The sequence below is a fragment of the Chenopodium album genome, chromosome 6 (genome assembly GCF_948465745.1).
Source record: "Chenopodium album chromosome 6, dcCheAlbu1.1, whole genome shotgun sequence".
Classification (NCBI taxonomy): Eukaryota; Viridiplantae; Streptophyta; class Magnoliopsida; order Caryophyllales; family Amaranthaceae; genus Chenopodium; species Chenopodium album.
The window spans coordinates 3,513,552-3,526,744 of NC_137839.1; the positions used below are offsets into that span (position 1 = coordinate 3,513,552).

A 13,193-nucleotide genomic window follows, 5' to 3' on the forward strand; every position below is an offset into this window, starting at 1 on the left:
GTCACAGTGTCACCGCACAACAATACAATTACAAACACTTAACAACCACTATGAAATCCTCTGAAAAGGCCCAACCATCTCTGTCCCTCAATTCCGAGACTGGAGGCTCATCTTCGTCCCCAGTAGCCAAACGTAAGGGAAAGATAACTACTTATGAGAGTGAGATTAAGAGGAGAAGGATTGGTTCTCTTTTGAGAGCAACCTTGAGGAAAAATGCTTTCGACGCACTTCATGCAAACATCCCTGCGTTCCGACAAGAGAACCTTCCCTGGTGTGTCCAGAACAAGCTGAGCCGTCAGATGTTTAGTGGACGTGGGGTGGCTAACACTAAACGCAGGGGTAGGCGTCAGGTGATCGTGGAAGTTGATGATAATATTCCACGTGTAGCTGACTTGATGCCACCTGCTGAAGAGGCCGTTGGAGTGATGCATTTGGACGGCGGTAACAACCAGAAACCCTGGGGAACAAGCCTACATTACCTCGTTGTTGCAAGCAACAACAAGAGTGATCTTGGTGTTATGTACGCACTTAAGGGAAACCAGACCTTTGAAGATATCTACAAGGATTATGCGGATAAAGTGGACTGCAAGGTGAAGGACATGTTCTTGACTAATGAAAGAACTGGGGTGGTTATCTCTCCACACGACATTGCTAAGTATGTGGGAATTAGGCAAGGTGACATGCTGGTGGCAAATCACAAGGTTTGTTTAATTTGTATGCTAAAAAGCTTAATAGTTTATTTAATTTGTATAAATCATTTTTTAATATTCCCCTCGCTCAATTAATAGTTATTGTTGTGAACGTGTGCAGAATCCTAAGTTTAACATGAATAGCTTGATCAAGAAGTTCTACATCACCGATGTTAGTGACAAGCCAAAGAAAGTGAAGGTGGATGGCCGGCTCGACACAAAGCTTTGCAACCTATACCATCACTGGGGTACCGTGTTCAATTTTGATCCTAAGAAGGTCATGCTCATGAATCAGTGTCGAGTGTTAACCCCAAACCAGACAATTGAGTCGGCAAAGATTCGGAACAATGGTGTGGTCTATGCACTTCCAAATGTGCGCTACAACAAGACATCCCGCATCCCCAAGTCTAAGTGAGCGGCCAGCGCAGTAGCTTTTGTCCATGGAGTTTTGCTTACAATAAGTCTACATTAGGTGGACTTTAGGAAGTCAGTGTATGAGTTCACATTTGTTGTGGATTACATGCTTTTGTGTTAGAGTGTATGTGTGTAGTAAACTATTAATTGCTTCCACCGAACGTTAGGTTTAGGTGATAAGCTGGTGTGTGTCTGGTGTATGTTTGTTAAATCTAGTACTCCATGGACAAGGTGGCTCCATTTGTGGTGTGTTTGTAGTATTTCCACTCCACAGCAGTCTAAGTTTGTAGTACTTCGTAGGTATAATCATTAGGGGTGTTGTACTATTAAAATGTTCTATGATGTGAAATATTAGTAAATTTGTGTTTAACTATTGTGTAAGGCTTAAAATTATCGCATTTTATTTCAAATTATTGCGCATATGCTCAAATTCACAAAAAGTTTAAAACAATTGCTCAAATTGGTCCTACATTTTTGGTCCACAAGATAGCATTAAAGGATCAAGTCTCCTAATTAATTGGTCCTACGATTTTGGTCCAGAAAATAGGGTCTCATTAAAGTAATGGGTTTATATATTGTGGACAGCCCAACCCAAAATTGAGTAAACTAGAATGGACAACCCAACCCAAAAATTGAGTTAACCAAAATGGACAGACCAACTCAAAAGCCCGCTCTAAAATTTCCAAGGAAGAAATTAGAAGGGTAAAAAAGATAGGTTTTTTTTTTTTTTTTTTTTTTTTTTTTTTTTTTTTTTGTTATGAATCAAGGTTATAAAGGTAATTGCTGATGAAAACAAAAAGATGAAATCAAGATTATTACATCGAACATAATAACAGAAATTAAAGCATGTAATTGCTCCAGTTGAACGCAACACATTTCCAAAAGGTTGTTCGAACAATGCGGAAACAGTTTCAAAAGGTTGTAGCCTAATCTAAGCAACTACGATGCGTAACATAAAATAAGCAATTACCAATATGACATAGTCCCTAAACCACCAACAACAAGTAATACAAACGCTACATAGTTCGACTTGAGTACATAACAAAGAACTTTGGGCCACAGCTAATTAGAACTCAAAAGACGAGGTTGGGGTGGCAACACCTTCACCAGCAGCCCCGCGTTTTGTAGTGGCCTTTCTCTTCCGTCCCTATTGATCAACAAGGGATGAGATTCAGATTTCCAAAGATGATGGATGAATACAACAAACACTTATGATTATATGTTATCTACCTTTCGTTTGGGGATGGGTTTCTCAGCTGGAGGTACTCTTTCATCAGAAGAGGTAGGGGTGGTGGCTGCAACTTCACCAGCATTACCGCCTTTTTTTGCGGCCTTCTTCTTCCTACCCTGTTGATCAAAAAGGGGATCCAGATGATGAAAACAACACACTTCAATTTTATATGGTATATGCCTTTCGTTTTGGGATAGGTTGGTTATATGTTATATACCTTTCGTTTGGGGATGGGTTGTTTCTCAGCTGGAGTGGGTGCAACAATTTCATCACCTCTCGGTTCAGTTTCATCAACTGCGGCAGGAATCTACAATCACAGTTCAAGCAACAAATACAAAAAGTTAGATTATACTGTCATAGTTGAAATGAATGCCCAGATCAGGTGATTTTACCTCCTTGTTTTTCTTCTTATACCCCAACTCTGCCAATGATTTATTTCGCGATCCCTTAGGCCTTCCTCGAGGACGTTTCCTTGATTTTGGGTCTAGCACCTGTTGGCTAACTGCTGGTGGTGTGTCAACTGGGGTCTCAGTGACTTCTGGCTGTAACTCGACCCACTCTACATCCTCCTGAATGCTACCGTCCACCAATCCTTCATACACGGCGGATGGTTTTGTGACAGAAGACGGAGTGATTACTCCACCTGTGGAACCTTTTCAGAGGGAGGATACTGTCTGCTAGGGAGTAGTTGAACCCCATTCTGCGCAATGAACTTCTTCCTCCTTTCCTTTACTTCAATCCTTAGCTTTGACAAGGAAGCAAGCACCATCTGTACTGTATCCTCATCAACAGCAGACGCTTCGTCGCATATTGGCTCAAACTCGGACATGATTTTGTTGAATCTCTTCACCTCGGCTGTATCCGACGGATCGTGGTATGCAACCTTAACACGAGTATGCTTCCTAACAACATCCTTACGCCATCGGTCCAAGATGTACTTGTCTGGTATCTTGAACACAAGATTTTGATCTAGTACACGAATGCAGTGCTTGCAAAAAATACCGAATGTTTCAAATTTACAACAATCGCAGCTGACTTCATTCGTTACTCGGTTAAATCTGACACAGTAAATTCGCCTTCTGTCCGTTATAACCTCTTCGCTCCTCCCTTCCGGGACAATCCACACTCTATCCTCAAGATAGTAATGGACATTGTGTTCATCAATCACTCTTTCCTCCCGCCCATAACAATACATCATCCTTGACAGTTCTTTCTGAATCTCCTGAAATTTTGCATCAGTATACAACTTCTGGTACACTTTCTCAACCTTAAACCCACTGACTAATCGCCGCACATATTTCGTCGATTTGGCATCAACTTCAGTTTCATCTTTCACCCTACTAGTCATAGCCTTACTGTACTTTTCCGGGAACTCATACAACTTAGTCTTCCGGTTCACAAAACCGTCAAAAAAGCTATTGATGCTTTCTACACGTTGGGTAGTCTTCATTCCAGCCCAGAAGTACTCCTTCATATATGCCGGGATCCACATGTGACGCTCTTCAAACAGGTCACATAGCCATTCGTTTTCTTCCAGGCCATACTTCTTCATAAACTCAAGCCACCGACTCTCAAATTCGTCAACCGTGAAGCTTTCATAAATGAGAGCTTTAAGAGGATTTTTGAATTCAGCATACCTGACAAATATTTATGGATGATTGAATATACATATCAGACTAAAAAAAATCTAAGGCTGATTGAATATGGAAGATTGAATATACAACAACAAGAACAAGCAAATCTGGACAGCAGCAAGTAAAGATAAAATTAATTACTTGGTGATCAAATGATTAGATCCTACTTGCTATATAATGAGAAGAGAGGATGCTCATATTTGAGAGAGGGGGGGGGGGGGAATAAATTGATATGCAACATACTTGTAGTAGCAATATAAGTGAATTCACAATTACAAAAATCTATGGCAGATTGAATATACAACAACAAGCAACAACACTGCCTAAATTATGCCAAAATTGTGAGGGCACACTACCAGCAAGATGCTCAGATCTTTATCATGAGAAGTGAGGATGCTCCATATTTAAGGGAAGGGGGGGGGGAATCAATAGTTATGCAACATACTTGTAGTATGCACATTTACAAAAGTTAAGGATACACTTACAACTCGCATTTCCCAAGCTTCTCAGGAAACTTTCGCATAATGTGCCATATGCACCATCTATGGCGTGCTGTTGGCATAATTTCTGCAAGCGGCCTTCTCATTGCTGCTGCTTGATCGGTAAGAATTCCCAAGGGTGCCCGGTTCCCCATACATGCTAGCCATTGCGTAAACACCCAAGAATAAGTTTCACAATCTTCGCGTGATACCAAGGCACATCCAAAGAGAATTGATTGACCATGATGATTCACGCCAACAAAATTTGCAAAAGGGAGGTCGTAGTTGTTGGTCAAGTACGTGGCATCAAAACATACCACGTCTCCAAAATCTTTGTAGGCCGCACGACTCCTAGCATCCACCCATAGCACATCCTTTAGCCGCCCTTCTTCATCCAATCGATGTGCATGATAAAAGTTTTGGTTGTCGGCTTGCATCTTCTCAAAATACTTCATCATCGCTACGGCATCGCCTCCTTCCATTTTCAACTTCTTAGCTTTGTATACCTCGTGTTCTAGGTCCTTCACATTAGGGAGTTTGTCTTTTTCATGGGACAAGCATCCATGTATTTTCTTAACAGGAACACCCTCTTCGTAGAAGTTCATCAGCTTCTTGCGTACAGATGAAGTGTAATGCTTCATCCTGTACTCTTTCACTAGATTTGCCTTTGTCGGGGTTGGTTTGTGGCCATGATGTTCTAGTTCGGCTGACCGTATAACCCACTCACCCGCATCGTTAACACTTGCATAAATGCTTGCAGGACAAAATCATTTTTTTGACTTTCTCTTTCCTTGTTTCAGCTCATCCACCCCTATTACACCGTTTACCTTGCCACCAGTTCCACCGACTTCCATTGCTTTGGCCCTCTTCTTGGCCTCCCTTAGGGCCCTCATGTTCGGGGGACCCCAGCATTCACACCTCCACCTAGTACCCCTACGCTCCTTAGTTGCCTTAGAAAAAGAACCCTGCACTCTAGTTACACCAAATCCATTACTAAAAGCATACATTTTTAAGTACTCCTCTATGTCCTCCCAGCTCTTGAATACCATACCCTCCTTTGGAGGTTCAACAAGGGGCACATTAGTTGATACAACAGTCTCAACAGTCTGGACAGTGCGAACTGTCTGTATAGGAGATGTGTAGACAACCTGCTGTGATCCAATGAGAGGAGAGCTGGGGTTCAACAGTTCCATATTTTCCATTCTTATCCCATTCCCCACACAACCAGATTCAAAACACATGTTTGAGCTCGGATTCAACTCCATATTTTCCATGCTTCCCTCACAGCCAGAATCTTGAACAAATTCTAAGTTGGGGTCAACTACGTCGTCAACCAAATTAATACATTTACCAACACCAGGAGGATCAAGATCAACATCACCCACATCCATGGTATAACAGATCACTGCAACCATATTTGACACACAAAAACCCATATTTTCACAATTTTTAGATTTTCCATATCACTAGAGTTTCCATATTTTCACAAAAACCCATATTCAAACATATTTTCACAATCAACTGTTCAATTGCCAAAACAAAATTACCCGACTCAGAAGCATAAAAATAGATTAGCAACAACCAAAAACAATTACACACACTCAATTGCCATTCAAAAATTAATTTGCGAGTTCAATTGCACAACTTATGAAATAAACAAGCAAGTTTTCAACTCAATTTTTCTAAAAGCCCGAGCTACTAAAGCAATTCAAAAATTAGGTATTCTGAAATCATACCTTAACAAAATTACCCGAATAAAAATTAATTTGCGAGTAGGAGAACTGAAATTATTGATGAAATAAACAAGCAAGTTTTGAATTCTATTTTTCTAAAAGTATGAACTACTGAAGAAATACAAAAAGGGCAGTTATTCTGAAATCATACCTTAACAATGCGATAGTGATCCACCAGTATGGCTGAAAATCGGTCGAATGTTATGGGGATCAACTGGAAAATCGGTTGAGCAGGAGAAGAGGGAAAAGGGAGAAGTAAATATGAAAGAGAAAAGGGAGTTTACTCTAGGTTGTTAACCTTGGTTAACTATCAACGGCAGTGCAGAAGGTCGTTAGATGTTCCGTCAAATACAACTTGCATGTGATATGTCAGTAAAACGTGTGACACCTCACCTCCTTCAATTGTTTATTATTATTTCGTACAAAATAATTACAAGAATGCCACTTGATAAACAAAAATCGTTTATCAAGGGGATCAACTTGTATTTCCTCCGAAAAATGTATCTTGGAATTTATTCATATTCATAAACCAACAACCCTTAATTTACACTTCTCCAAATTTACATGTATATATTCCTATTTGTATGAACTAAGGAATGGACAACTAAAAACAATCCTAATTAAAGAGTCATAATCATCAGCAAGATACTGTTATATGATGACCGATGAACAAAGGGAGATACAACTCTTCTAGGGATTGTAGTATGTGTGCCTCAAATACTCCTTAAATTAGTAGAGAGATCACAAATTGTCATTCAAAACAAATCAAAGTCCAAAGGGTCCTTAATATATACGAGTATGGCAAACACAAAGCCAAAAGAAGTTTAAGATCAAGATTCTCGATTTCTATGTTGAAGTTCTACATCTTGAATGTGTAATTATGTATGTCTTAAATTTTTATTGGCTCGGGAATTATCTAGTTTTATTAACATTTTAACAATAATTGTCGCGTTCATGATATACTGGATAAGTATAAAAGTAAAGCCTAAATATAGTGGGCCTATAAAGGCATGCAGCACTTCAAAGAAAAGCCCAAGTCAATGAAAAATTGCCAAAATCTTGAAATTAACATGTTATTTGCTCACATAGCAAAAATAATACTCCTGTGACTCTGTGATACAGAAGAGGAGGGCACTAAAATTGTGCCAAAATCAATTGGCTGCTAATCACCAAAAAACAACATAGCAGCGGCTACTTTACTGCATTCAAGAATTACCCACCCTAACGATATTAAGTACTATGAAGTACAAGAGATTACAGACTACCATCAATTAATGAGTCGCTATGATATGGTTTAAGGAATGTACACACAGATGAGTCATGTACTCCAATTGCATGAGCTTAACCTTCATCAGTGTTATCTGTGTTATCTGTGTCACTCAAGGCCTGAGGTACCTGTGCGGGTATATATCCATTTCCGTTAGGACCCAGTACCTGGTATCTGTTCAATTAGAAAATCAAAATATCATGAGTTGAACAAAGATTTTAATGGAACACAGAAGCAGAAAGCTATTATTTGGAGGCCTACTTCATATCTGTGATTAGGGCATTTTGAGACTAATGAAATCAACAAGGGAGCACTTTGGAGAACTTGGGAATTAGGAGGATTTATGGTTGAGATAAAATGCAATATTTGCATGTCACAGTTTTATAGTTTGAGATTACCTATTGCTTGCAACTGTCAATCACATGCTTTCATATTTCATCATATATGAACTCATGGAGCGATTGGTCCAAAAGCATGCCATTGTGGAATGAAGCAAACAATAGTCTATGAAGAACACAAGCAGCTTTGAAGTCTAAAGTAATATACAGACCTCTCTAGTACAAATTTTCCTTCCTTGTACTTCTGACTCTTCTCGTATGCAGCCTCCTGCAATAAGTATTATTTCGATGATGATTGCTTGTGGATGAAACTGCCGAAACAAAATGTTAAAATGTTTCAAAGAAGGTTATTTTACATATTTCCATCCAACAAGGGAGCCACATCCAACACAGAATATGTCTACCACTGTGTGCAGTCCAGTCAGCATCAGACGCTCTTCTTTCTCCCCAACAGTGACATTCACACTGGATCAAGGAACAATCACAAAACAGCATTATTTCTAGCCCATAAAATAATATCAAAAAAATAAAAATAAAGTCACAAGTATAATATAAAAATTGTTTAAATACCATTGAAATGCTTTGTGATGATACTTGGACCTTAATCACTTACCATGACATACCACACCCAGATGGCCAGATACCTCTAACAAATCATCTGCAAAGAATGAGCCTTACACGCAAAATTACCATCACCCCTAAACGCAAATAGGTTCTTATTATACCCTTGGAACCTAAAGGTAACTTATTGGCCTTTCGCCACACACTAAAAGTAAAGGACATTTTGGTGAAAGGTGTGAAAACATGATTTATTCCATTGCAATCCAACTAGAAAAGTTTTGAATTATTCAGAGATTAAACACGTAATTTTGACTAATACTCAAATGTTATTCCTAATTTTATGATCCCAGAGACTATCAATTCATACTATCAACTCTGGGCATTCTTTCATGAGTTAGTAAGTTCCGTTCATAATCTGCAAAGGAACGCGCTATCTCTGCCTCTAACTGTGCTATAACTGGCAAGGGATAAACCATCACTAAAAAGAGATGAGTAGTTAGGAATGAAGATTCACTTACATTTTTGCAAAAAGATAAGCCTTGCCATGACTGCTGTGAAATGACTGAAACAGAGGAAATGCATTTTGTTAGATAACGATGTTCTCAATCTAGGAAAGAAATAAAGAATAAACATAAAATGTGAGAACCAAACACCCTCAAAATCCTAATTGGCCTCTGACAATTTAGATGAAAACCAAATTTGTGTATAAAGTCACGCAGGCAGATTAATTATTTACCATTCCAAGAGGTTTAATGATTCTAAATATTAGTATAATCCAATAGGCAAATTTTCCAATTTGAGTCATTGTTACTGATATTCCTTCTAAAAATTGTACAGTAATTGCATTAGAGGAAGGGCAACATATGATTGATATAATGATATGAAGAATTAATCTTTTGCACTAATGTTTAAAACAAAACACTTGATAGAGGATGACTATATTTGCACAAAGGGCACTTAAAAAGAATGAAGGCAATAAACAACAAGCCTCAAAAGTCAAAAGCATGGAATTCTCTTTGATGATCATGATCTGAACCTGAACATTACATGTAAAAGGGCTACAGTTTTTTTTTTTTTTTTTTTTTTTTTTTTTTGACAACAATAAAACCTGGAGAAAGGTGTGCCTGACCATTTTCAATTGATGTTTCAACCAGCTTGTTTTTGAACATTTATGGACACTGTCACACTGATAAATGATAAGCATACGCACTCTAAGACTTAAATGTGAAACAGTAGGATTATTTTTTGGTAATAATATTTTACATTTATACAAGATAAGAAGGCACAGGGTTCACTGAGGGATATATGAATAATGCATGTCATTGAAAGTCAAACCCTCAATCACTGATAGTGAAGCTTGTATATGGACCAGCTTAATAAGAAACATGCATGCAATAATGTTTATGTAAGACCCTACAGAATCCTTTCCTCCTACTCATTTGAAACACAATCTATATGAGCTACCATAGTCGAATCATTCCAACTTTTATTGCTCATCCTTTATTCCCTTATTCTTTTTTGGTACACAAACACAAAGCCCAACAAAACCCATGAACTTTGACTTTTGAGCATAGGTGTCCAATGGTATTCCTTAGAGCATAAAGACTACTAATTCAGCCTGGAAACATCCTATTGATGCTTGAAGATTAAAAATTGGGTGCAGAATTGTCAAGACTCTGGAGTACTAACAGTATAGAATGTCAAACCTTAGGATCACACCCTCCATTAAAATTCACAACAAAAAGTTGCTTCAGTAACATGTTGGGAAGAGATTTGATGTTCTATAACACTGATGTTTGATATCATTCTTGGAATTCAATTATGACCTTCATGAACAACGTATGTAACATATTTACCACTTTCAAATACAATCCTAAAGGATCTAAAGTGCAGAACTAAGGTTTTATAAATAAGAAGATTTCACTCCAAGCCATTTTTAGCAGCTGGGGATCACTGGCCAGCAAGAAGCTTCCAATGTAATTGGAGAATAGTTCTGAGCAGAGTAATTAACCAGCAGCTAGAGTAATGTTTACGGAGAATGGCATACACTGATACCATTGACCTTTGTGGCTCTTATAGTCTTAAGCAGTTAAGCCTTTCCCACTCCCTCTCCCCTTCTCCCAATTTTAAATTTTTAAAGAAAAGAAAGATAATATAGGCAGATCAACTACCAATAATACAAATCAAATATGTTTTAGCCTGTATTTAAACAAAATTTACTCTCTATCTAATAACACTTAAAATATTTCCTATTTGAAAATCTTTCTGCAGCATTAATTCTAATCTTCAATTCATCTTACGTATCCTTGTCAGATGCTCAACAGTTAAACAAAAGTTTGCAATCCTTATCAGACATTTAAATTTTTACCCCAACACCTCAAGCATTTTGAAAACCACATGGTATGTGCTCAAAAATGACTTAAGAGAATCATAACTAGGGCTAGCAAAGAAGTAAATCTAAAATGAGAGAAAAGCCATGCAAAACTCTTTCAAAATGAGAGAAAAGACATGCAAAACTCTTTCAGTATTAAAAAAATTGTTTCATTAATGCCATATCCCCATACCTGTGCCTAGTTTAAGAACACTACCTGAACAATTTTCAACCTTGGGTTGCCTAATATTTGGATATATACCCGCACCCAACACCTGCACATTAATGCCTAATAACACAGTTATCTACGCAACTGTGAGAAGCAGTTCATGTCATACCTGAAAGGCCAACGCCTCAATATTCAATCAGTTTCTTACTGTAGTTACACTTCTATCACAAAAGGGTTTAACACACTTACTAGCCAAAGAAAAGATTGCCCAAATTGTTGCCACACTTGCTTCATAGTGTTTCCATGAAACAAAAACTATTTCAATAATAATATACACCCTTATAAGTTGACAGAAGCTGCTAAGCATCACCGGAATCAAATCCCATTAACTTGACCAAACCTCTTTAAACAATAAACATCTAGGTCAACTTACACTAATTGAATAAAAAATGCTCCTCGGCCACCTATATAGCCTCCTTGATTATTACTTCTATTCTTGAACTAAACACATCATAATTTGATATCAAAATCAATTAAAAGTAGACAGTCTAGATCATGAAATAACATAAGTTTGTTTGTTTGTTTGTTTGTCTTTTTTTTTTTAAAAAAAATTGAATTATTTCCTACGGAGTACTATTTCATAGTCCAGTCTACACCAAATTGCTTAAATATTTCACCCATCATCCCATCATTTGTATAAGCTCAATTTCCAAGTTCCAAGAACCGCTTTTCGATTCAAGAAAACCCCACAATTATGCATACCATAACAAACTAATTCAAGCAATAGAACATTCAAAACAATCACAAATTCAAGATCATTACAAGAAACCCTAATCATTTCAATAACAATAATAATAATCTGAACAAGAAAACAACCTCAATTTTCCCATAATATAACCAACCAATCAATCAAACACAACGTAAAAACATATTCAACAATTCAACAAACCCATCAATCAAACACAAAGAAAATCTCACAATACTTGATTTCAGCATTCATAAAACGCAAATTAGCAACTACCCATGAAAGATTAACAGACTAAAATGTTCATAAAATTAAAAGATAATTCATACAGTAAGAATTTTACCTTAGACATGATATCATCCATGAGGCCCAGGTGGGTATGGCAATGTTTGCAACGATAAATCTGGCCTTCCAATGTGATCAAAAACAATCTTCCCATTATCAATCTTTTGCAGATTAACAAAAAAGCAGAGAAAAATCAATCAAAGAGATGAAATTGAACGTATAAATTGGTACTTTTATAGTAGTTGTATGTGGGGTAAGTATTTGCAAATGCAATGCAATGCACGCTTTTTTGCAAGAAAAAAAAAAAAAAAAAAGTAGAACTAAAAAGGGATATGAATGAATGAAAATTGTGTGTGAGAAAGAGAAAAGAAGAGAGAGAAAGAGAGCAAAAGGAGGTTATATGCATTGATCGTTGTTCCCTGTTTGTTTTACGGGGCAATGATGACATGGGAGCCTAACTCGTTGAAAATGAAGTTTGCTTAGTTGGCTATTTGCGTGTTTTAAAGATGGGGCGTTAATGAGTCGAGACAAGTTGAGCATCATTCACTCGAGTTAATTATTTGTGGTTAAGTTTGTTTATTTAGGTGAGTCCGAGTTCAAATATAAGTTTCATATTGAATTGAGATTTTGTACAAGCTCAATTTGTCTAGTAATGATTTGATTGTATTCAAGCTTGGTTCTTGAGTAATTTGTTTATTAATCGAGCTTAAGTTTATATATGAGGTTTACTTCATTCTTGGATCGTCCAATGAATAAAAAAAATGAATTTCAACTCATTTACCTTGCATTTGTGTTTTATATTTGATGAATTTTGAAAGGCAAGTTGGATTGTCTAAATGAGTTTGATAGATTATTCGTCAGCTAGTCTTGAGGATGGTGTAATGGTGTATGTATGAAAAAAAAACCCCTCCGATGCCAAATGTAATTACAAATGTGTTTACTTGGCTCATAAAGAGCATCCCAAGACCCAAAGTAAACACATTAGTAGATTACTATTTCTTCAAAAAAAAAAAAAAAAAAAAAAAAAAGAAAGAAAGATAAACACATTACTATGGTCTCATGGAAAATGGACTCAGCCAAGTTATGATTATATTGACAGTAGTAACTAACACCAATGAAACTTTATAACCAGAGTTGAATGAGTCTCATATGTCCAAAGTTCTCCAGGTCTATTCACTGTGGTAAGGTTAACTTTGATAACTAGCCAAATGTAATTCAGTGAAACTATGGCACTATGCACCGTTATTCATTGTGAATAATCTACGCAGAGTTTAGGA

At 37.2% G+C, this 13,193-nt stretch overlaps 1 protein-coding gene and 1 pseudogene across 1 annotated transcript; both read right to left on the minus strand.

Annotated features, from left to right (window-relative positions):
• Positions 1-2,169: 2,169 nt before the first annotated feature.
• Positions 2,170-5,862, minus strand: LOC145636520 (protein FAR1-RELATED SEQUENCE 6-like; annotated as a pseudogene).
• Positions 5,863-7,237: 1,375 nt separating this feature from the next.
• LOC145635606 (protein yippee-like At3g11230) lies at positions 7,238-12,354 on the minus strand. Its single transcript, XM_081686914.1, has 5 exons — positions 11,975-12,354; positions 8,865-8,908; positions 8,142-8,250; positions 7,998-8,053; positions 7,238-7,621 (listed from the first exon to the last, which is right to left on the minus strand). Exons 1-5 carry the CDS (start codon positions 12,068-12,070, stop codon positions 7,522-7,524), a joined length of 405 nt encoding a protein of 134 aa, XP_081543040.1. The 5' UTR covers positions 12,071-12,354; the 3' UTR covers positions 7,238-7,521.
• Positions 12,355-13,193: the final 839 nt, after the last annotated feature.